General features: G+C 39.1%; 1 protein-coding gene across 9 annotated transcripts in view; it reads left to right on the top strand.

Moving 5' to 3' along the window:
• The window catches only part of LOC128875529 (guanine nucleotide-releasing factor 2), an 86903-nt gene that overhangs the window by 13132 nt on the left and 51667 nt on the right, over window positions 1–22104 (top strand). For 2 of the 9 annotated variants that reach the window (XM_054121182.1, XM_054121187.1), the window contains exon 2: window positions 6763–7203. The exons of 1 other annotated variant lie outside the window; for it this stretch is intronic. In XM_054121182.1, coding sequence (XP_053977157.1) covers window positions 7020–7203 — 184 coding nt within the window. In that variant the 5' untranslated portion in view covers window positions 6763–7019. Of the gene's footprint in view, window positions 1–6186; window positions 7204–22104 lie in introns of those variants that run through there. 6 more of the 9 variants (XM_054121238.1, XM_054121204.1, XM_054121195.1 and 3 more) reach the window with 5 other exon arrangements.

Genomic DNA, 22104 nt, shown 5'->3' with positions numbered 1-22104 from the left:
ATATTCTTGCGTATTGTTCGCATTTTGTAATTTCTTGCACGTTCAAATTTCCTGTAATTGCGTAAAGATCCGCAGTCTACTTATCAGTGCATTTGAGACTGGGATAATGGAGGAATTTGTAACTTAACATTGAATGGAAATCGACGAATGAATACGTCGCGAGATTTTAGTAGGGCGCGATATCTTTTGCTGATAGCGATATGGTTTTTTAAGCAGATAGTAGAATTCGTACACACGGCGTAGATGGGTACGTAGAATCACTGAGAAAAGAGCGACCCCTCGTGCAAGAATATATCAAAGGTGTGGAATAAAACTTATATCCCAAGGTCATTGTAGTTTGAGCAAATTTGATTAAAACATTTCCAATTGTAGGCCCTTCTTGGTATGTAAACCAAACGAACTGAACAAGGAATTATAAAGCTTAATATATGTTATTATATATTATAAATCGTATTATAAAGAATTATAAGCCTGAACAAAGTAATTTCAATAAAGACTGCTCAGACTATAACGATCATATACTATAATTATCGCAAAGCTAGTCGTCAACGCAATCTTGAATCGCAATGAATTTTTATCGTGCAGTGTTTTGTTTTCGTGAAAGCTGAATTTGGAGGTTTGCGGTTACGCATTTGACTATATCTTATCTAATTTTTGTTACGATATATTATTTCTCTTTGTGTTTGAAAGTGTCAATGGCATAATTTGTCTTCTGTCAGCCTTACAACATTATTTGATTCCCGGTTAGCATCAAAGTACTGCGGTACAATTGAATATTATAGAGAACGATTTTTCAATCGTCCGAATTGGTCAGTGTCGCAAACAGGAGACGCGAGTACGAAATAGACATTGATGCCCGGAGCAGATCATAATAAATCATTTAATTGAAATTGATAGAATCGGTTCGTATCTCTTTAACTTAACTCGTGCAAAATTCTGTTCACGTATTACAATAATCGTTATATTTATAATAGCAAAATAACGAATTATTGCGTTTCGAAATAAATGTACAAACTTTAATGGAAGAATTTATTATTTTCGACACGGTCACCGTCAATTTTCACAAACACAAATATATCGAATCACAGAAAAACGTATTTGTCGAGCGGTAGGTGGTTGGTAGGTAGGTCGTAGGTGGTTTTGAATTTTCGGATTTGATTTTCTCAAGAATAAAGTTCTATAACGGTACTTTATATTGTACTCCATGGTTTTTCCTTTAACTTATTTTGTCTCGATAAGTCACGCGGAAAAGTATAGTCAACAGTGACACTATTTTAAAACGGAACAGACTATTCCTATCGGTGCTTTCCACATAATACAGAGAGTCATTGTGATACTGTTTAGTCATTTTCTTCCCGGAGCAAAGCGGAAAGTTTCGAATCTCTATCGGCATTTCGATCGTCAACCGCATCTGTATAAAATGCGTTAACCCGATTCGCCAAGTACATTTCCGCGGCATTTATACGTTTTTAACGAAAAATACGCGCCATTTGAACACGGACATCGACCAAAGCAAGTTAAAACGCGTCCACGAAGTCGTCGTGTTCGCGCAAACAACGTTCCGATTAAACGATATCGCGAAACCGACACCGTATCAACTTGTCAAACGTACTTTTGCTCCAGACACTGGCGTCTCGCGTTTCGTCGTTTCTGGTCGATTTTTTTGCCACAAGGCGGAGATTAAAAGATCTCCGCGATGCTCTTAACGACCTAGATCGCGACACGCTGATCTGGAGCGAGCGGAACATAGACGCTGCGCAATAAACGATCAAGGTTCTATTAGTTAGCGGAATAGAAGCGAGTCGATGCGTCTCGAGCAGCGCAGAACTTTTTTCGCGATCAGATCCACGTGCACGGTCCACGGAAAATCCTACTGCGCGCAACTATCCTGACTCTATCAAAAGCAGACTAATTTCTATTACGGTTTAAGTGCCAGTGACGATTTTACGTACTTGCGTCATTTTTAACGCAAAACTTACGGAGGTTCGTTTGTAACTATTTCTACCGTGATGGGGCAAGTGACTAATAGTATACGTGCCTTCACATTTTTGTACAGCCAAAGTGGGCAACGCCAGGGTAATCGAAAAATGGCGAAACGAGTTCCCGTTTATGAAACGCACCGTGATATTTATTTCACTCGAAAACGTGGGCTACGGGAAAAAACAAAAGCAGAGTGTTTGATTACCATTCGCATTTATTTAATATTTTGTCATCCCCAGACTGTGGAGTTTAATTACGCGGCACATGTTTCGCAATTCATTCGATTCTCTTTTTTTTCTTCTTTTTAATATCTGTCTGCCGCGTGCGGCGATGTTTTTATATCAAATTTCTGAACGCCGCCATGGCATCGTAATTACTTTCGTCGCGAAACTGGTCGATTGGAGTCTATCAGAAAACGATACAAAATTTGGATAATATGGGGAAAAACGAACCGGCTGACTCGGGTGGGTGATAATATTTGCCAGTTGGCGCGTTCAATTTATTTTTGGATGCAATGTCGTTCGTCGCGATTCATTTCCAACCGTTACGTTAAGGTAGTTGTTCCGTGGATTTATTTAATGAAGGATTTTAACTCGTTGCGCACGGGTCGCGAGATATCTCGTTTTTAGTAAACCGAACGTTGCGACCGGGTCATAAAATATCTCGTATTCGTGATTTTTCGACAGAATCGGTGACGCAAGCAATCAGAGGCAAATATGTTTGTTACGTTACCAGGGTAACGAGGCCTTGCGCATTCTTGTGACAAACGATTAGCAAACTAACTGAATGTTGACATTCGAAGCATATGATCTGCGAAGTAGATCTGTGAAGTAGATCTGTGAAGTGTTTTACAGATGTAAAATCTTATAAAGCGTACACACCTTAGAAAGTGTTTTATTGTTGTACATTTTGTTCTTTCAAGGTTTGTGTTTTAATTTATAAGGAGACAGCTTTTTAAAAATCATCTACATTTTCAAACTGTTACTGACAATTTATAACAAAAATTATTTTATAAAATAGGTGCTAGTTCTATAAAAGTTGTATAAAAGATTTAAAGAAAACAAAAATCGAAGTGAATCGTCGTTTGATGATTTATCCGATTTATCGGATTCACCGAACAACACTTGCAACATTTATGCAGCGAGTAACGCTCTTATTAAGAATTAAAACGCTCATTAAATAAATAAATCAAAGTTGTTCGGACAGTACATTCCACAATATTTTATATAAATTAGTAATTGTTAGTGTTGCGATCAAGATGATGCGTTTTATGAATGAAAAGCGGATTTCTCTCGCATCGTGAACATTGGAGGCGATGTTTATAGCTTCGTACAGTTGGCATGACACCTCGTATGTCTGTGGCAACGGTTCTGAAAGAGTTAAATCGGCGGCCGGTCCATCGAACTCCGAAAATAACGAAAGTGCCTCGGGCGCGACAGGAAGCTCACCGTAACTGGGTCGCAAGTTCATCAGTGCTAATTATTATTAATCAGGGAATCTCGACTGGGTACAACATTCCTGTAAATTTGCCTGATTACCGTCAAACTACGTTAATTAACCGTTTGACTACCGGACGTTTTTTGATGGAAATTCTAAGAGGCGCATCACCCAAACAGTCGAATTTTAAACATCACCATTTTAAGTATCACCTTACAGAGAATGATAACACGAAACATTTTTACGTTTATAGTTTATTTATCCGACGTTTAGTTTCAAAAATAAAAACTACAAAATCAAAAGTCCTCTTCTAACCGACTTCGAAAAGGAGGAGGTTACTCAATTCGACATGTATATTTTTTTTTTTTTAATGTATGTTCCCCGATTACGCCGAGATGTGTTATATTATGGGTGGAAACAAGAAATAAAATAAGAATATAGTTTTATATTAAATGATATTTTATTTATCGCTTAGAGGCTCAGAGAGGTAGTCGCGTTCACCATCGAGATTGTCTCTCAACTAACTGACACCCTAACCGTCGAACTCAAGTTTCCCTCCCCTAAACGTAAGGTTTACATTATTTTGTTATAAAACACCTTGTAAACCTTGCAAGTCACATTCGTATCTGATTATTATCGTAATTTTCACTCGTTGCATTTATTTAATAACTTTGTTCAGCTGAAGACGACCAAGAAATGGTTGAAAATATTTATATACAAACATTTATATAGACTCGGTGGATATTGTACAAATAGCTCGTCGGCCTTAGAGTTGTTTTAGGTGAAAACATTGGCAAGCAAAGAAATCTTCATTTGTCTGATTTGTTATGTTTCTTATTTTGAATTTAATGTCCAAAACCTTGGAGTCTCGTACCATTACCCTAACCCACGTCTTCGACTTCTCTGTATTGGCAAACCGAGCGTCGGTATTTGTCGTGTCGCCACACTTTTATTTTATCGGTCAGAACCACGTTTCATTACTTCGTCAAAGGAACCAAACTAGCGGCCAAGCGTATATAAATATTTCCAGAAAACTCGATAATTTTGTGCAGAACAACCAAGCCAGAAAACCCCCGGGGTGTTTTGTGTTCAAGCCAGCGTGGAACGAGTTACACGATTGACCTCCTAGTCTCGTATCGAATTATACACATCGTTCTGAAAGTAGTACTAAAAGCACCGTGTAACCGCGGTAGGTGGTCGAAGCTGGAGGAACGACGATCGACTTTTCGCTCCAGTAATCGTTGATCGTTTGTCGTACAAACCTACGGACCTTCAAGAATCCTGAGATGCTTCTTTGTCGTAACATACGTATACCCGAATTTCTGGCCAATGCATTTTTATCCACGAACGGTCACTTTGAATAGGACCGTGCGACAGCGCTCTACGTTTTATCGGATTCCTTTCGAATGGGTATGTTATTGGATTCCATTGTTCTTCGAAGTACTCGCAGTTTGGTGGGAAACATTTGACGCTCTTTCAAGTCTAACAGCAAACTTAACCATCTCGGAAATGATTGCGATTGAAATTAATAGGAGTACAAGATTGATATCGAGCCATGGATATTTACATAATCGGCCATTAAATTCAATACGAAATCGTATTTGTGTGTTTTTCGAGGAGGAATGCAAGTTAAAAGGTAATTTATAATAAATTGATATTTATTAATGCGGAGTAATCATATTTGGATTCATTGACAAGCTTTTCAAACAATTGTATCGAAAGACAGTTGTAACTTTGGTTATAACTTTGCAAATTTTAAATTTTGTTTCATATACTTCATCTAAAATAATATACACAGAGTGAACGATTTATCTGAAGACATAGAAATATCTCGGGAAATATCCATCGGATCAAAAAAGTGAGTAATAAAAGTTGTTCGTCTCGCAGGGGTCATCCAATGATACCAAACTCAACCACCACCGCCATTCTCCGGAAAAAAGTACCCCAATTTGACCTACAAGTTTTTGAATTTTGATTTACAGATGACGCTGTAATCGGCAAAAAAAACAAGATCAGATCAGAAAAATAAAAGTAGAAGTATTTGATATTTTTAAGAATGCTATTCAATGACACCATAATTTCCACTCCTGGGGTTGGGAGTGGAAATTATTTCAAAATCTTCGATGGTAAACCTTTTTTGCACCCACACTGTATATATTGAGTTCTCAGATCAGTCAAATTATTGACTCGTGGTAGATTTGAAAATATGAAATATTCATTCTATTGCTACGCTCACGAAGTTGCATATAAGACACGGAAGCGGCAGAAATCGTAACGGAACGTCCGTCGCGTTAAAATAGACATCCTGGAAGCCGACTGTATCTCGGTACTCTACTTTGGTATAGTACTCGAGGCTGCTAAATGTATCATCGCTCTTATACTCAGGTGTACTGTCATCGATCACACTTAATCTAAATATTCGTGCTTTTCAGATTTGATATTTTACGATCGAATTTTGTTTCTATAAAGATTTGTAAAAACTAGTTCCACAAATCGCATGAAGAATTAATCATTTTCTCGTAATTTTCACTTTATCTAACGCATCGGAACATTCAGCAAATAATAACGCGAAAAATTATATGATCGACCCGAGTAATTATCTGGACAAATTAAATTCGTCACTCATTTTATGTTACATTACATTTGTTTAATATTTTCTCGATATATCTCACTATTTTGCAATCCTTTTTACATAAAAAAGCTTTGCATTTTTTTCAAACAGCGGTTTTCATTCCTAAAAATCATATTTATGACTCTAACGAAATATAATTTTACATTATCGATGAATTGTTTTACACGAACACAATATTTCAATTTTTTTTAAATTTCCTAATTCCTTAATTTTCTTGGGCATAATCATAATCACTGGTAGGATTATCCATTAAAGTCTAATAAAATAATTGTTAGTCCCTATATTGTATATCCTATAAAACAACATACAATTTCCGACCCAGCAATTTAAAAAAAAAAAGTAAATTCTTCACCCACAATATTTATGTACAATAGTTTCAAATGTTCGCTCGTCTCATATATATATAACGCCGAAAATACGCTGAAATTTGATAATTAATCATCGCGCAAATTAGTCCGAACCACTCGATCAATTTCTTTTGTTTCCAATAACATGAAAATAATAGGCTGCAGAGAAACTTGTTGATATATTTTATTAAATTTTCAATACAATTATAAATATTTAATTTATAATTTAAACAACTGAAATCGAAGGTAAATCGATAATAATGACGCGAACGAGGGATCGGTCAAAATAACTGGCTGCACAGAAACTTCTTGATATATTTTAGTAAGTTTTCAATAGAACTCTAAATATGTAATTTACAATTTAAGCGATTAAAAGTTAAGGTCAATCGATAACAATGATGCGAGTGAAAAACGTGTGACGATAACAGGTTGCGTAGAACCTGTTTGAACCGGGTATCGATCAGTGCGGTTCGTTTCGCTGTTGGTTGAGAGTGCCTGCCGCGCGAGAAAGAAGATTGAACTTAATAGACAAAAACTGTGATAAATCATGGATACGAGTAAGATAAAGGTTTCCGGGGATCTGTGCTTGGAGGATCGATCGTGGCTGCTCGAGATACAGTAAGATGCCGCAGTACGACGACACCTTCCTCGAGTCGCCGATTTTTCGTCGACGTACGCGTAGCTACGCGGTGCAGAAAGAGTTCGTGCCGAAGTCGAAAAGCTTCATCACGGCCACACCTTTGCTGCTAGCCGTGACCAATCATGCCAGGACTCTTTCCGGTTCCGTATCGACCTGCAGCTTGAAAGGTAATTGGAGTAAAAATTCAGGTTAAGGGCATGAGTCTCTGTTACGCTTCGTTAAATAGGTTAAAAGGTCTCTCTCCGTCGAGAGGGCTCGGGTTTTGTGAATTTCTTGATTGCCACAAGTTCTACCGTGATTTACAGTCGTCGACTTCTGGGACACGATGTATTTGTTTTTTGGCTCTTGGGTAATTAGATTTTTCGGTTGGTATCGCTATACAGGATGGGGCACTTCAAATATCTTCGAAACTATAAGTTTCACAGAAGTATTTGTCGAAATAAATTGTACAGTACGAAGTGGGCCATCCGGTGGCGATAATAGTTTTTTTTTTGCAGATGGAGGTACTTTGAACGTTTTTGCTTCCATATCGTGATAGAGGATCTCAAAATGAATTCAACGACCTATTGCATAAAGTTTTTTGGACACAAAAGTTTTACACACAATTTTATTTGGTAAACGTTAATACGGTGCCTCCAAAGATTTTAATTAAATATATCTCAGTACCGGCACGGTCAATAATTGTTGTTTTTATTTAAGCGGTTTATAATTTCGGTTTTTATGATACATCGAATTTTCAGCAATTTCCTACATTGCATTTTGATTTAATTTTAAAAAATTCACATAAAAATCGGTACGTTCCATAAGAGTCTCCGTTAAAATTACAAAATGTTGATATCGTTTTTATAAAACTGGAGTGGTCAATCCAAATCTTTATAGGCTCATATGATTTATATTTAATCGAAGAACAATAAAGCGAGGCTTTGTTAAAATCCTATATGAAATAAATTCATGGAACAACTACCTTAACGTCCTTAACTCTAACTGAATTATTAGTATGCACAAGAGGGTAGTTATAGTTGAACTAGTTAAATAAGATTCCTAGGTTCAGCGAAGCTTGTCGTCCTTCTAGAATCTTAGTAGTATTAAACAGTGTCAAATGACACTCGCTGGCTGGTCTATAGACCGAAGAAATAATTTAATCACCTGCTTTCATCCCCGCCACCCCCTTATCCGCACTCAAGCCATTACCCCGGGGCTATTATTAAACTTGTTGAGCTATACAGTTGATCGTGAATTCAACTAATTGATATTGTTCCTGGAGCACCCGAGAATTAAATCTTGAATCATGTAGCGAAAAAACGTTCTTCCGTGTTCTAATAATAAAGGATTCGATATAAAGCTTTAAAGATTGTGAATTTCTTCTTTTACGAATCCCATAATCCAATAGCAACCCCTTGAAACAGTTTTTTAACCCAAAATGCAAAAGAACACTGTGATCGAGTTCCGATGAACTTTATTTCTGCAAAAAGCAGAACTTTATTTCTGGAAATTTCTTCCATCGTAAGTTTCCGAAGTAAAATGCGAGAATCGCTGAAAGTTCGCTCCTAATTTCCCCTGCGAGCCAAGTGAAACTCAGCCACGGTAAGAGCCAGGTGATTAATTTCACGTGACGCGAAAACATTCTTAGCAAGGCGAGTCGAATGTCGCGTGCACGAGTTCAGCCAAACGCGGTATCAGCGTTCCTAAAATATCTGTCGGAGTAATTAAACTTAGGATAACCGCGTTATAGAAGCAAGTCTGGCCGACACTAAATATCCTCGCCCTCCAACCCCTTCTCTGTCACTCGCGCGCACTGCACGTGAAAGCGACTCGGTTGTTAATTACCCATTCGCGCTGTCAATCATATTAAGCACCGAGCCCACGTCGGTACTACCTCGAGCTATTAACACATCCTGGTTACTATGGCGTACACCGTACACACTATCATCCCCGTCGACGTGCTTATAACGTATACACAACCCGGTGATTTCCCTCTGGGCAAGCAGCGCGGAGCAAATTGTTGTGTTCGCGCCGCCCCGTTCCTATTCCGCGATTGAAGCGTCCTGAACTACGTGATCTTAATTTCGAAACGAATGGTCGAGACGTTATTCGAACAGTCGGACGTGCGAGAGTAACGTCCCGTCAGCGATTAGTCTTTGACCAAATGAAACGGGAAAGAACACTCTTTAGCCCTTGACGTTCGACAACGGGGGTTGTTGAACTGCATGTTCACGGGGTAACTTTAAACATTCCAGGAGTCGAAGATGATCATTAGAGATGGGGAGAATTAGAGAGCGGATACGAGTGTTTGCTAAAACACATATCACATATCACACATAAAACACATGTGGAACAAGACACGGGTGTTTAGAGAGAAGACGCGAGGTTGAAGATGATAGCGTCTGAATACTCTGAACGAGTCGTCAAGAATAGTATCTAAATATTAGATTGTCCCAAAAGTTTCTTCCATTTCATTAGTAAGTAATACGTACACGATATTTTATGTTTTATGTAACATTACTGAATCGTGTACGATTCATTTCGCTTCATTACTGTTACAGCATCAGTGTCTAAGAAATTAGGTTGTCTATTTTTATAAACACTGCCGCACAAAATAATTGAGTGCAAGTCTCGAAAGAAACTTTTGGGACAATCTAATAATATAACGGTAAATATGAGTATTAACAAAATTGTTTAAAGTAACTCTTCAAAAAAGGGGGGGGATTTTTACACCTGAGATAAGTAATAGGTTTAACACTAAATCTACCGACATTTTATTTCTACCGAGATCCATTGAATGACTGGTTTTGAAACATTTCTTTCAATTGAATGCATAAATATATGTTTCGCGTGGTACTAAATTGAATAGTATGTAGAACAAATGTGTACCTATATCTACAGGGTGTCCCAAAAATGTTGTAACACCTTGAAAAGGGTGGTTCGGGAGGTGATTTGAATTTCTGAGCTGGAGCCGCTATTTTGGACTCCTTTTTCATTAAAAAGATTGACATTTAACTTCCAATTACACAAAAATATATTACTTTGAAACCTATATCCAAAAGTATTTATTTTATAAATACTAAAAAAAAAATTTCAGAACTTCACGTACGTTTCATGCATCTCGACGATAACCTCCCCTTAAATGCGTTCGGTTACGAAGTACCTAACTACAAACTTACATAAACCCTACAATAATCATTTGCCTACGTGAGCGAACAATACAGTCCCAAACGTGATACAATATTGGATAGAATAAAAATATTATTCCACGCGGGGCGCAGCTAGTATAATGTAAACATAAATTACGATCGTTATTTGTTTTTATTCTGTTTGTTTTGAATACCTGCGTACGTTAATCTGCGCGTTGAAGTAACGTGTATTTACACACATGGAGAAACTAGTTAGACAATCATGGCAGAAGTTTCAGTACTTACACAAACACATTATAGCCTCTATTTGTTTCAAGTTTCAATTAGCAATGCTTGCGTATCTGCCTAAACCAGACTGCCTACTGAAGCAACCTCCGTTTACAAACAAAGAGGAGCAATTAAGCAATCGTAACAGAATAAACATAATAAGGTTTGTTACATTTTGTACGAAAACTAATATCGAGAACGTTGGTCAAACCTGGCAGTTATTTATTGAATACTATTCAATTGTAAAATATATATACACACAGTCTAAAGATGTAATATAAGATTATTCAAGAGAAATCAGGATATTGAAAATTTGAAGATAAAGTACTTTTATTCGATTCTCCATTTGAATATTTTGTTTCGTTAAATTGACAAACTAAAAAAAGAATGAGCACGTTTTTGAGATATTGAGATACTAAACCTGGACCGGTCGGCTTTTTTGAAAAGCCAATGGATGACGGGAGTATTTTCAGTTCTAAATAGTGACCCGAGTCCGTCGTTCGTGCGAGCGTTCGGTGTTACGAGGGTTAACTTTACACCAATGGTTACTATTGCTCTCTCGCTGTATCTTGTTCATTCCCTTCGTCACGCGGTAGCTTTGTAGATGTGACTGACTTGCAACAGAACGCTGTAATGTAACTGCTCGGCACGAATTGTACGGTTCGGCACCAGCGTTACATTACGTGGTCCTTTTTGGAATCACGAATGCTCGCTTCGAACTCGCGGCTGAATTCTCTCTGAATGCTTCCTACTCGGTTCAGTGAAAAGTAGACGATCAAAGAGGTTCGTCAAAAAACCGACAGACCAGCGGAGCACGGTCGAGCGCAAGAGTCCGTCCAGACTAAGCGAATGCTCGCGTTACATTAAAATGTTCCGTTGCAAGTCAGTCGCCGGCTTTACGCGCAGACGTGTCTGCATTCTGGCGCGGGCCGATTTTTTCGCGGCCTGAAGCGCCATTGTCAGCTCCGTGGTAATATCCGGTCGAATCGGCTGTTAGGTTATTGCAGAACACGGCGCTTTTGATGTGAGAAATTTCCTAGCAAATTCTGCGGCTAGTTCATAAATACGCGGATCCAGTCATTATCATACGACCGCAACGTTTACACGCCGCTGCCCGTAAACAGGTGCGCACAAGTCAACATTAATAAACATGAGCTACGAGGTGCGTAATTAGTGCAGCGATAAAGTTCGTCCGTGTCCCAACCGAAAATTAAACCGAGCCAGCCTAAAATTTATTTCGGATGCTCGCCCGACATATCCAACCGATTATTCACGGCCATATTACTTTTTGCATTGGATTATTTTTATTAGGAGATGAATTTAACACGAACTCAATGGTTTATTTTATGAATTTACAATTTTTTTTAGACAATAAACATTCTGCACTATTATTGTTAATATGTAGATGTTCTTCCAATGGATCATATCTTTTATGGATACTTACTTCTGGAACTTTAGATAGGAAGAAGGGAAATAGGTCCATAGGAAGTGACTTTATGTAATTCTCTTCCGGGTATTTGTAGAATCGAACGATTAGAATAAAAGTAAGACTGTCAGGCGGATACAAATTAGGGAAAAACGACGAAGAACGGATGATCCGATTCGCCAAGGAGGATTTATATCGCAGAGTCACGTAAGTGGCAGCTTGTTTTCAAATAGTTCCGAACCTTTTATCCATCGCGGATCGATGGTAGTAAAAGGGGTGACTAAACCCCTAGAGCCACAGAGGCTGAGAACTCTCGCGAAGAGAACTCTCGTGTAACGTCTTGATTAAGTAGTGGTTTCCACCCTCCTGTACGCAAGGGTCACCCTCGTAAAACAAGCCCGTCCTTCTGCGATTCTACTTGACGCGTTAAACGCTCGTGTACGACAAAAACACCTGATTTATAACTGCGCGAACAACAAATGGCTGCACCGTCAGTAAACTCATGCCTCGTCGACTTGAGCCTAGCGGTAGATGGAATCATATTCGAATCGCTTATGAGCGATATTTTCTTTCGTTTGTTTTGTTTTTATTCAAAATCTTCATTATCAGTATTTTATCGAGGATTTTGCTGATGTCCAGATTTCTGTTTTTAAAGAAGAATTAAAATTTGATGGGATTTTACCGAATATTACGCTGTGGAGACATTTATTCTTAAGGGGGTACTCTAATCTAGAGCGTAAATTTTTAGTTCTTTTTGAAAATCGAACTTCAACTTCAAATGTACGTCGCTTTGATTTAAATTAATTTTTTTTTCCAAAATCCTTCGATCAGGGACCCATTAGTCTAATCTATTCTCCAAATCTATCTTTATTTTTGTTTTCAGGTATACCAGTTTGTAGAAATCTTGCTCACCGCAAACAAAATGGCCACCCGCACCATCGCCTGTTACGACGAAATGATTTAACCTCTTTTTAAAACAAAAATTTGTTTATAGTTCTTTGAGACATATTTCGTCATATATTCGTTAATAAAAATTATTATTCAATACCTTAACAAAAACACACAAGAAAGTGTCCGTTTCCATTTTCCCGACTGTGACTAACCCCTTAAACGAACAAATTAAAATGTCTAGTGTGTATCCGATAAACAATTCAATTTTCAACTTTTGTTCTCCGGGCCTCGATTATCCCGGCGAGCTTCGATTTGTCTTGTCTCGGTCCCAGCGAAGCCCGTTAATCGAGGTCCCTCTGTATTTGTAGCCATGAAAGTTAAATTAGATTCCATTAAAAATTATTCGGGAGAGTAATTGGTACGAGCGACGGTACAATGGTAGGGCCGTGTTTCAAACCAGCAATCAAATGTCGCTCACGGAAGAAGGTGTCGGGCCGTTTAAGGCACATTGTGCTCCCTAAAAGCGAATTTCCCGTTCCTCCCCGCTCTGAGGGGCGTACTTATTTCGAAACTTTGGCTCGTAATTCTCGAGACACGGATTGACGCGGCTCTTTGCAACGCGGAAAGGGTTCCTCCGACTGGGAAAGATGACAAGAAATCCGCTCTCTGCGTGAAAGGGGCTTAACGTCGTCGCACCGATAAATTTCAGCCGAGAAGAGGAGAATATTTCGCTGGCAAAGTGCATTCACGCGCGTCCCTTTGGGGGCTGGTTGGTCCGGGGACGCGCCGCGAATGGGGTAGCTTCGACAGGTCGCACGTGGGGGCTGGAAGGGGTGAAACGTAGCCGCGAGTATTGCCGCCTCGGATCTGTATGGGGTGGGAGCAGCAACTATTCCTGAAATGAGTTTCTTCCATGCTGATTTCAAACTAAGCTTGGGTCTACTTGTCGAACTTTTTTCTATTTCAATATTTTTAACGCGTCTTTCAAATATGATTTAACCCTTAACGATCTAACTACTCCTTACAGCCAAAGATTACGTTACACGTCTCTATGAATGATAATTCGTTACATTGTGTAACCGTTCATACGTGGTGTTCGTGTCCAATTTACTTTTATTTCGGGTTACGAATCATTTTTAAGATTCGCTATTTAAGGTCGCTAGATCTATTGCGATAACTAGATCTAGCATAACGTACACATTTTCAAAATTGAAACAAATTCACATTGAACAAATCAAATTTGTATTCGATCGCGAGATCCGCTTATTTTGTAATTAATTACACTTGATTCGCGTCTCTTTTTAACGTATTCAAAGTTCACAAAATGATAACATGCACAATTTCATTTCGCTACATCTATTACGGAAGAATTAAGTACGCGCTTTTATATGGAAAATTACACTTGTTCACGAACACAAAATTACGATTAATAAGGATCACCTTAGAAATACCAAGAGAGTATTTATTTATATTTATTTCAATCATTGAGCTGTTGTCAAATCTAATAAAGTTGCCACTTTTTTCCTATAGTTCCAAAAGACTGGTAAAATGGCAATTCAAAAAGATGATAATGTATTCCGTGCTGAGTGGGAATTAAAGTACCTTTTTGCATTGAATGAAAACGATCGGCCCGAATGTTCGATTTGCAACGAAGTTATTTCGAATATAAAACTGTTTAATATAACGCGACACTATAACACGATACTTTATACCACACTTTATTGTAGAATAATTCAAAAAATTCTTAACTTTGGGACAAATTTTCCTCCTCCACGTTTTTCCAAAACACCACAGCCTCATCTTTTTGCCATACGTGTTTCATCAACTGTATCCGCGGCGCAGGGGGAGGCGGCGGGCGGGCGGGCGGGGGGGGGGGGGTGGCGAAGCACCATTCGAACCATTATTCGTCAAAACTAATTAAAAGTTTCTCACGGTCGATGAGAGCGAAAAAGAAGATAGAAAAGAACGATGAGAAATTACGCAAAGCCACGGTAAAGTGAGCGGCGCTCGTTAAAAAGAGGGACGGGGCCATCGAGGGGTGTATCAAAGAAGCGCGAAAGAAAAATATATCGGGATTACGCGTGTCGTAGCGCGAGAGGGGCCAAGATCGTGCAGTGGCATCTCATTAGTTCGCGATCCTCCGGCGCCCGCTAATGAGATTAATTATTGCATGCCAGGTGTCTCTGTCTCGCACGCTACAAAGGCACAACCTTGGTGAAAAAAAGGTTTGCGCGAAACAGTGTCCGTTACCCGGCTGTGTCGCCCGACGCACTAATTTGACGAACTACGCCGATTAATTGCTCGCCGCTCGTTTGATCCGCGAACTCCCGAGGACGAAGGGGAATTTTATTCCGGGTTTCCATGTCACGTGACGATGGAACATGTAAATTCGAGAGAACACATTTTTTTTCATCTCGCTCGGGCCCTTTTATTCGCTAATGACATCGAAAGGTAGAAACCTCGTCTACAATATGCCGGATAACGATTTCCGTTTTAATAGAATGTACGTAGGTTGTAACGATGATTTATGGATTATTAGTAGAATGCGGATATTTGTGGATGTTAACATTCTCACAGATACTGAACAAGAATTTAAACTTAACGGGGTATTCCAGGCTAGAGCGTCAATTTTTAGTCCTTTTTTAAGGATTCTTTTTTTTTTTTTCTTTTAATTTACAAAGAATTTTTATTAAGGGTTTTGTACATATATTTATTCAGATTTTAAGAACATACATAATTATTTGCAAGTAAAAATAATAAAAATTAAACGTAGTACAAGTGATCTTGAACAGTCCCTCCTGATAAAAGTATGTTCGTGGTTGCCACGATTTCAGGCGTTCAGCTTATCTGAAATGAAAAAAATCAAAAAGTATCTTCGTTGATCCTTTGAGTGCCAAGGAGCGTGTTCTTTCATTATGGGTTTCGAGGTCGAATAAGCGATGCGCGAGATTGCATTGTTAACTCAAAATATATATTATTTTGTTAATTACATTTTAAGTAATTACAGTAACTGAGATGGTTTTCGGCCATCCAGACCACTGTACGGCATGCTCGCCGCACGTATCGGGTTAAGCCGGCGACTGACTTTGCAACAGAACGCTGTAATGTAACTGCTTGGCACGAATTGTACGGTTCGGCACCAGCGTTACATTACAAGGTCGTTTTTGGAATCACGAATGCTCGCTTCGAACTCGCGGCTGAATTCTCTCTGAATGCTTCCTACTCGGTTCAGTGAAAAGTAGACGATCAAAGAGGTTCGTCAAAAAACCGACAGACCAGCGGAGCACGGTCGAGCGCAAGAGCGGCTCGGTTCGTCGCTCGCTAGTCCGTCCAGACTAAGCGAATGCTCGCGTTACATTAGGATGTTCTGTTGCAAGTCAGTTGCCGGCTTTACATTCGCCTCGAGATAGGGCCTCTATACGTTGTATAATTTACGCGCGTAGCAGGATCCGTACAAAATTTAGTAAACGATATCGACAGAATGGAATCGTTTACCATAAGATCGACGCCTGTCCGAACATCGCTCGCATTCGCACGTGCGAGCAAATCGCACGGATCGGCGCCGGAATATCGCATCGCTGCCACAAAACTGTATCGCGTGGGTGCACGCATTGCTTGTGCATATTTATACGTCGATCGGTAATGACAGTCGCTCCAGGCGAGCCGAGCTGATCCGAATTTGCATGATTTCTGCAATTCAAGCGCGATATTACGCGCGCCATATCGCAACCGACGTTTAAACGCTCGGGGAAAGCATCTCGAATAAACACGTGGAGATTAACGGCGTCGTTTTTCTGATCGCATAATTTTTACCGGCACGGTGAAATTTTCAAACGTAACACGGTCGTTCGTGATCGCTGTTTGACTTCGAAGATCGATTGGCTCGGGGCGGTATCTCCCGCGCGATCCAATTGCGAGCACCTGGAATCGACAGAGTTTGAACTTTGTGTTTGACGGACTATAAATGCGCGTCATTGGCTCTAAGTGTCTAGACACTTAGGTGTAAACTTGTTCATTATTCAAAGCGGACCTACGAGAATGTGTGTCAGCGAAAAAGCTAGTACTGAAGTCACGGAGCGATAAGAAAAGAAGTGGCATAGAAATATTCGGAGTGGAAAAAAGGCGATGATATAGATGAGAAGAATACTTACTTTTTCGCATCGAATCGGTAAGCTCTTTATTGTAAAATTGTTCACGGAGGTTTCCTTTATCTACCAGGAATAAGAAAGGATATTTCAATATTCAATCCATAAGGGGGTAAAAAGGCGTTGCAACGTTTGGATGAGGAATATTTATGCGTGGTCGGGTTTGCTTGAAACTTGGTCTTAATGCTCTTTGATGTTAGAATTTTATTTTAGAAATTTATTTTTTTAACGATTACAATGTAGAATGCAAAAGGAAGAGTGTTCGAATTCTCAACGACCCATGCCGGTTGACTTATTTCGTCGGACTGAGGGTCGTTGCTTTCTGTCCCTGCTAAGACCCCGCTCCTCTTTCTGCTTTAAGGAAAACCAGACCCTTTTCTTCGAGGCTTTAAAGTGCCGATCGTTGCATTCCAACATTTGATATAATCAATCAAACATGCTATTTCGGCAATTAAAAAAATTCAACCCCGCAATATGCTCATAAATACAACAATTTTGCTCTAAAGTTGCCTTATTTCCATAAGTGCGTCTAGAAACTTCAAATTTAACATGTACGTACGTACTATAGAATAAAAACAGTATTCCACGCGGGTGAAACCGCGGGGTACAGCTAGTCTACGCACGCACGGTGCAATATAGCCAGGTGCAGTTGCAATCAGTTCTCCTTGTACGCGAGCTCGAGTCTCGTTTCGCTGATATAAAGGTTGTATATACCGGAAAACGAGGGGGAGAATGTCGTTGCACCCCTCGAGATGGGAGGCGATACCTTGCTCCCGTAAGGGAAGTTTCAGTTTACTAGTGTACAGTTGACTTTTTTATGACGCAGTGAGCGGCGAAGTTACTTCGCTTCAGTTTTTACACATGCCTCTAGGTATTATCGTTCCTCGGACGGGAGTATCGTTGATGACGAGCTTAAGTACCTACCGTAGTTTGTGTGAAAAACCATCTCCTGTGACGAACGGGGTAGCAGTTAGGAACGGGTTCACGCGAGTATTATTCGCTGATAACACCACACACGTTTCTTCGTTCGTTTTACTTTTTATTTCCTGCGATTCAAAGTTTTAAGATACGCCACTTTATTCTTGTACTTTTGTTAGTTATAAGAGGTACCTAAACACCGGTCGGAACAAAGTTTCAAGAAAATTTCAAATATAGTCGCAAAATTCATCGGATGATATTAGTTTCAACACATCGACTGCCGCGGGAGTTACCTGTGGCCGGCACTTGACTCGGCTACAGCGCCGTGGGGGCCACCGGTGACCGGCGACAACATGGCGACAACTCGCTTTTATGACGAAACTCCTGTTTGCACATTTTTCAAAAAAAATCACTACAAGAGCAATTACAATTTTTTATCTTTATCGTTATTTTTCCGCGTGTAAATATATAAACAAATAGATTACATTCACGTTCGATGCACCACGCGCCTGATGAGGATTCACGTTTTATAGAAGGTGACGAACATCACAGAAACTTCCATCCAATTTTCGAGCCCTAATTAAACCGTTTTAATGCTCGCGCACGGTGCAATTTTCGAGCGAGTCGAGACTTAATCCTCCAACGCATCTCGCGACTATCATTAGCCGAGGAAATGAAAGATAAACAGGCGAGAATAGAAGTCAGAGGAAAGACGTGGCGAATTAAGATAACTAACGAGAGTATGTACACGAAAGTAAAGCACCCTTTACCTCGAAAAGTGGAACGAGATGCTCGACGTTTCCTTGCCGCTCCTCTCTAAACGTGCAACTAAAATTGCATTAATTAGCGAAATGGTCTCTACTCCGTGTAACGGAGCTACTCCCACTCCGGGCGTTTCGCGAAGTCAAGAAAACACGCGGCCAAAGAGAAACGTTTCCCTTCGACGTCATTAAACCAACCAGCGGCAGCATTAACTACACTCGCTATTAAAGTGCTTGCTTCTCCTGATTCGCCCTTTTATTAAAAGCCGCTGGAGCCATTCCCTTTGACGCGTACTTCCGCAGCGATTAGCTGGCCGATCGATTCGTTTCTTCTCTTTTTAGAACCGAATTGCGAATTCGATCGTTCGATGAAATTTTCGTAGATTTCCGTGAATGCGATCAAAAGGATAAATGAAGTAAAGTTCCTTATGCAAAATGATTACATTACCTAGATATGCTTTATCATCCTTTAATTGTTGTGCAGAATTTTAATAATGCATTGTAGGACTCTCTCTGAATGTGTACAATTTTAATTGTTGGTGATTAATTTTCAGTGAAATCAGTATTTAATGAGTCAAGTCGAGCAATATATTATAACATGATGCTTTTTAATTCTTCCAGATCTAGATCAAAAGTTGTATATTCCGAATGTAACGAAAGAGTACGTGGAGAATATTTTCAGGTTCATATATGTAAAAAAAGACGTATTATAAGCTCTACAATTGTGCTATTTTATTTAAAACTTTACATACTTTTGTTTTTAATTAAAAATATCTATTTACACTTCCTCAAAAATATGAAACTGTTTGAGCAAAAGTGAAATCGAAATAAAAAAAAATTTGTTTTCGCTGTCGGTTACAAACATTAATTCATCGAACGTGTTCTTTCTCTTTTTCTGATATAAAATTACGTATCGGTTAAGGGGCTTGGAACATCAAAAAAAGAAAAAAAAATCACTTTTTTTTATTTTATTTTTTATTAACATTCAAGCGATTCTGAACAATTCTACGCAAAGAAAATTGAATTTGGAGCACTAGAAGTGGTACAAATAATTTTTTGAAAAAAAAAAAAATGGAATTTTTTTTCACAAAATTTCTTTTTTTCTCACAAAAAAAAGTTCAACGACACGAACTTAGTAAAAAGAACGCGATAAAACTGTAAAAAATATCAGGAAATACAACTGACAACTTTCTCGAAGAGAAAACAACGACAGTCAAATTTGCGAAAGACCGGAGGCGCGGTTACCTTGGTCACAGCCATAGGGTATTGTTTTCTAGGGTAAAAGAAGACAGTAAATTTCCGAAAAAGCAGTGTTTTAATCGATTTTGATAAAATTAAATACGATTTGACAACACTTACATCGATAATCGAACTTGAAAGAGAAATTCTTAGTTTTTTGCGTTTCCTGAAAACCTGATGTTTTTGATACAAAGGTACACTTTTCTCAGAAACGGTTAGGCCGATACGAACCAAATTTTTTCCACGTGTTTTCTGATAGTTGGGCCTAATTTACACCGAGGATGTTTTCAATATTTTAATTCCAAAAAAAGTTACTTACTCCATCTTTATGTTAAAAGATATTCATTATTATGTTTGGTTTTGAATGATTAAAGTAAAAGTAATACAATAAAGAAAATAATAAACTTAATACAAGCGATACTTGTCAGTCTCTCAGATACCAACCACACTCACATACTACATCTTGTATAGTACTGCCCTCACCTACCGTACATTAGTTCTAATTATGATCGGCGCCAAAATCGAATTTAAATTGCCTTATTCTAACATTTCGATATTTTTGAAACGACCAAAATGGCGTTAACCCCTTAAACGACAGTGACAGAATATAAAGTGATGTAAGGGCGAACAATATCTGGCCACCTTTTCGAAATTTGACTCCTCAAGCATCACGGGTACCATATCCGATAAAGTTTTAGGTTTCAAGTACCGCCTCGGCAATCTGTACCGACGTTTATTAGCTCGCAACACCCTAAATTTCGCTAAACGAGTGGGCTACGTCGAATCTCAGCCACGTTGCAACGGGTATTGAACCTGTAGGAATCGCGGACGAAGTGAATCCCTGCGCTTCGAGGAAAGAAAAAGTATAAAAGGGGTATCCTCTCAGGGACGCTTTTATCGGAAACGGATAATATCATCCGCGATATATGCGACAACGAACACCAGAAAAAAGTACCCGTGGCTCTCTGTGCCCTTTTTGTCCCTCGTGTCTTCCCGCGGACTCGTGTTCATTACGCTGGTTTTACGACAACATTTTTCTTCAGCCACGTCTTCTCTCGCGAGGGCGCGTGTTGCGTCTCTTCGTCGTATTTTCGCTTGCAAAATGCTCGATACACCGTGCGCCAGCGCATTTTTCTGACAGAAATTTATATTTTTCCCCCGTTCCGATTCCTCTTTCGCCTCTCTTGTTTTGTATCGCCAATCCCGCCCGTGGAACTAATTAATTTCTCTGGTAATTAGAATCGCGCGCCGGCTGTAATCGAAGATGTTTGATTAATCATTTTTAAATAGCCGTAACAGCCAATTATAAAATCCCACCTTGTTACGTGCCACTCGAACATAATTCGAGTCGTTAATACGTGGACTTTATGATTTGAAAAGTAATAAAAGCGTCGCGTAATTAGTTTCTGTGCCACTGGAATTGAAATTGTTTAAGTAATACTATTTCTGTTAAAGAAGTTTCATTCGCTATTTATTTTAATCCTTTCTCGGAAGCTAAAGAGTACAAAAATTTAGTTGCTTATTCATTAGCCCTTCGACTGCGAAAGGCGTATATATACTCCCTCGAGAAATGGGCTCAGAGAAATGTTTTCCTTCGTTGAATCAATTTTTAAAAAATATCAGCTTATACAGGACGGTGACAAAAGGTTGGTATACAAAAAGACTGTCGTGTATTCGGGAAATGTTAATAAATCTCGAAACTTCCTTCACCTTTAGTGCTAATCTTAATCGCCACGAGAACAATTAATCGAGGCATCAAAGTCGGCGATCATAGATAAGAATGCTACATTCGATCGATCCAGTGCATAATAAAACGCTTTAGGAATACTGGGGCTACCGTTGGATTGGGCTTATTGTTAAAAGCAGCCAAGGCGCATTGTTCGAAGTTTTTCGATTAAAACTTCGTCGATGCAGATTTCTCTCGCTTTTGTCCCGTGGAACGTTCCTGGATGATCATTTACGTTTTTCCTGGCTTCGAAGAGAAATTACGCGGTTCCGTTGCTACCGGAGTCTTGAAAAATAATTCTCGAATCGCATGCGTGGAAAAGACGCCAGTTTCGGCATTACACGCAATAAAAATGAAAATTTCAACGGTTCTGAAACAGTGAATATAAGTGTAATTGTCTGTAGTAGAGATATATACATACAGGGTGTCCCAAATTCGCGTACGAGCCGGAAATGGGAGGTAACTGAGACGATTCTGAACAACAATTTCCTTTGCAAAAATGTCGGTGGGAGCTTCATTTTTGAATTATTAACGAAAAACACCGACCAATCACAGCGCCCGATT

Source organism: Hylaeus volcanicus, chromosome 1, assembly GCF_026283585.1.
Source record: "Hylaeus volcanicus isolate JK05 chromosome 1, UHH_iyHylVolc1.0_haploid, whole genome shotgun sequence".
Taxonomy (NCBI): domain Eukaryota; kingdom Metazoa; phylum Arthropoda; class Insecta; order Hymenoptera; family Colletidae; genus Hylaeus; species Hylaeus volcanicus.
The sequence above is the reverse complement of the archived record's forward strand: the minus strand, read 5'-3'. Positions and strand labels throughout refer to the sequence as shown.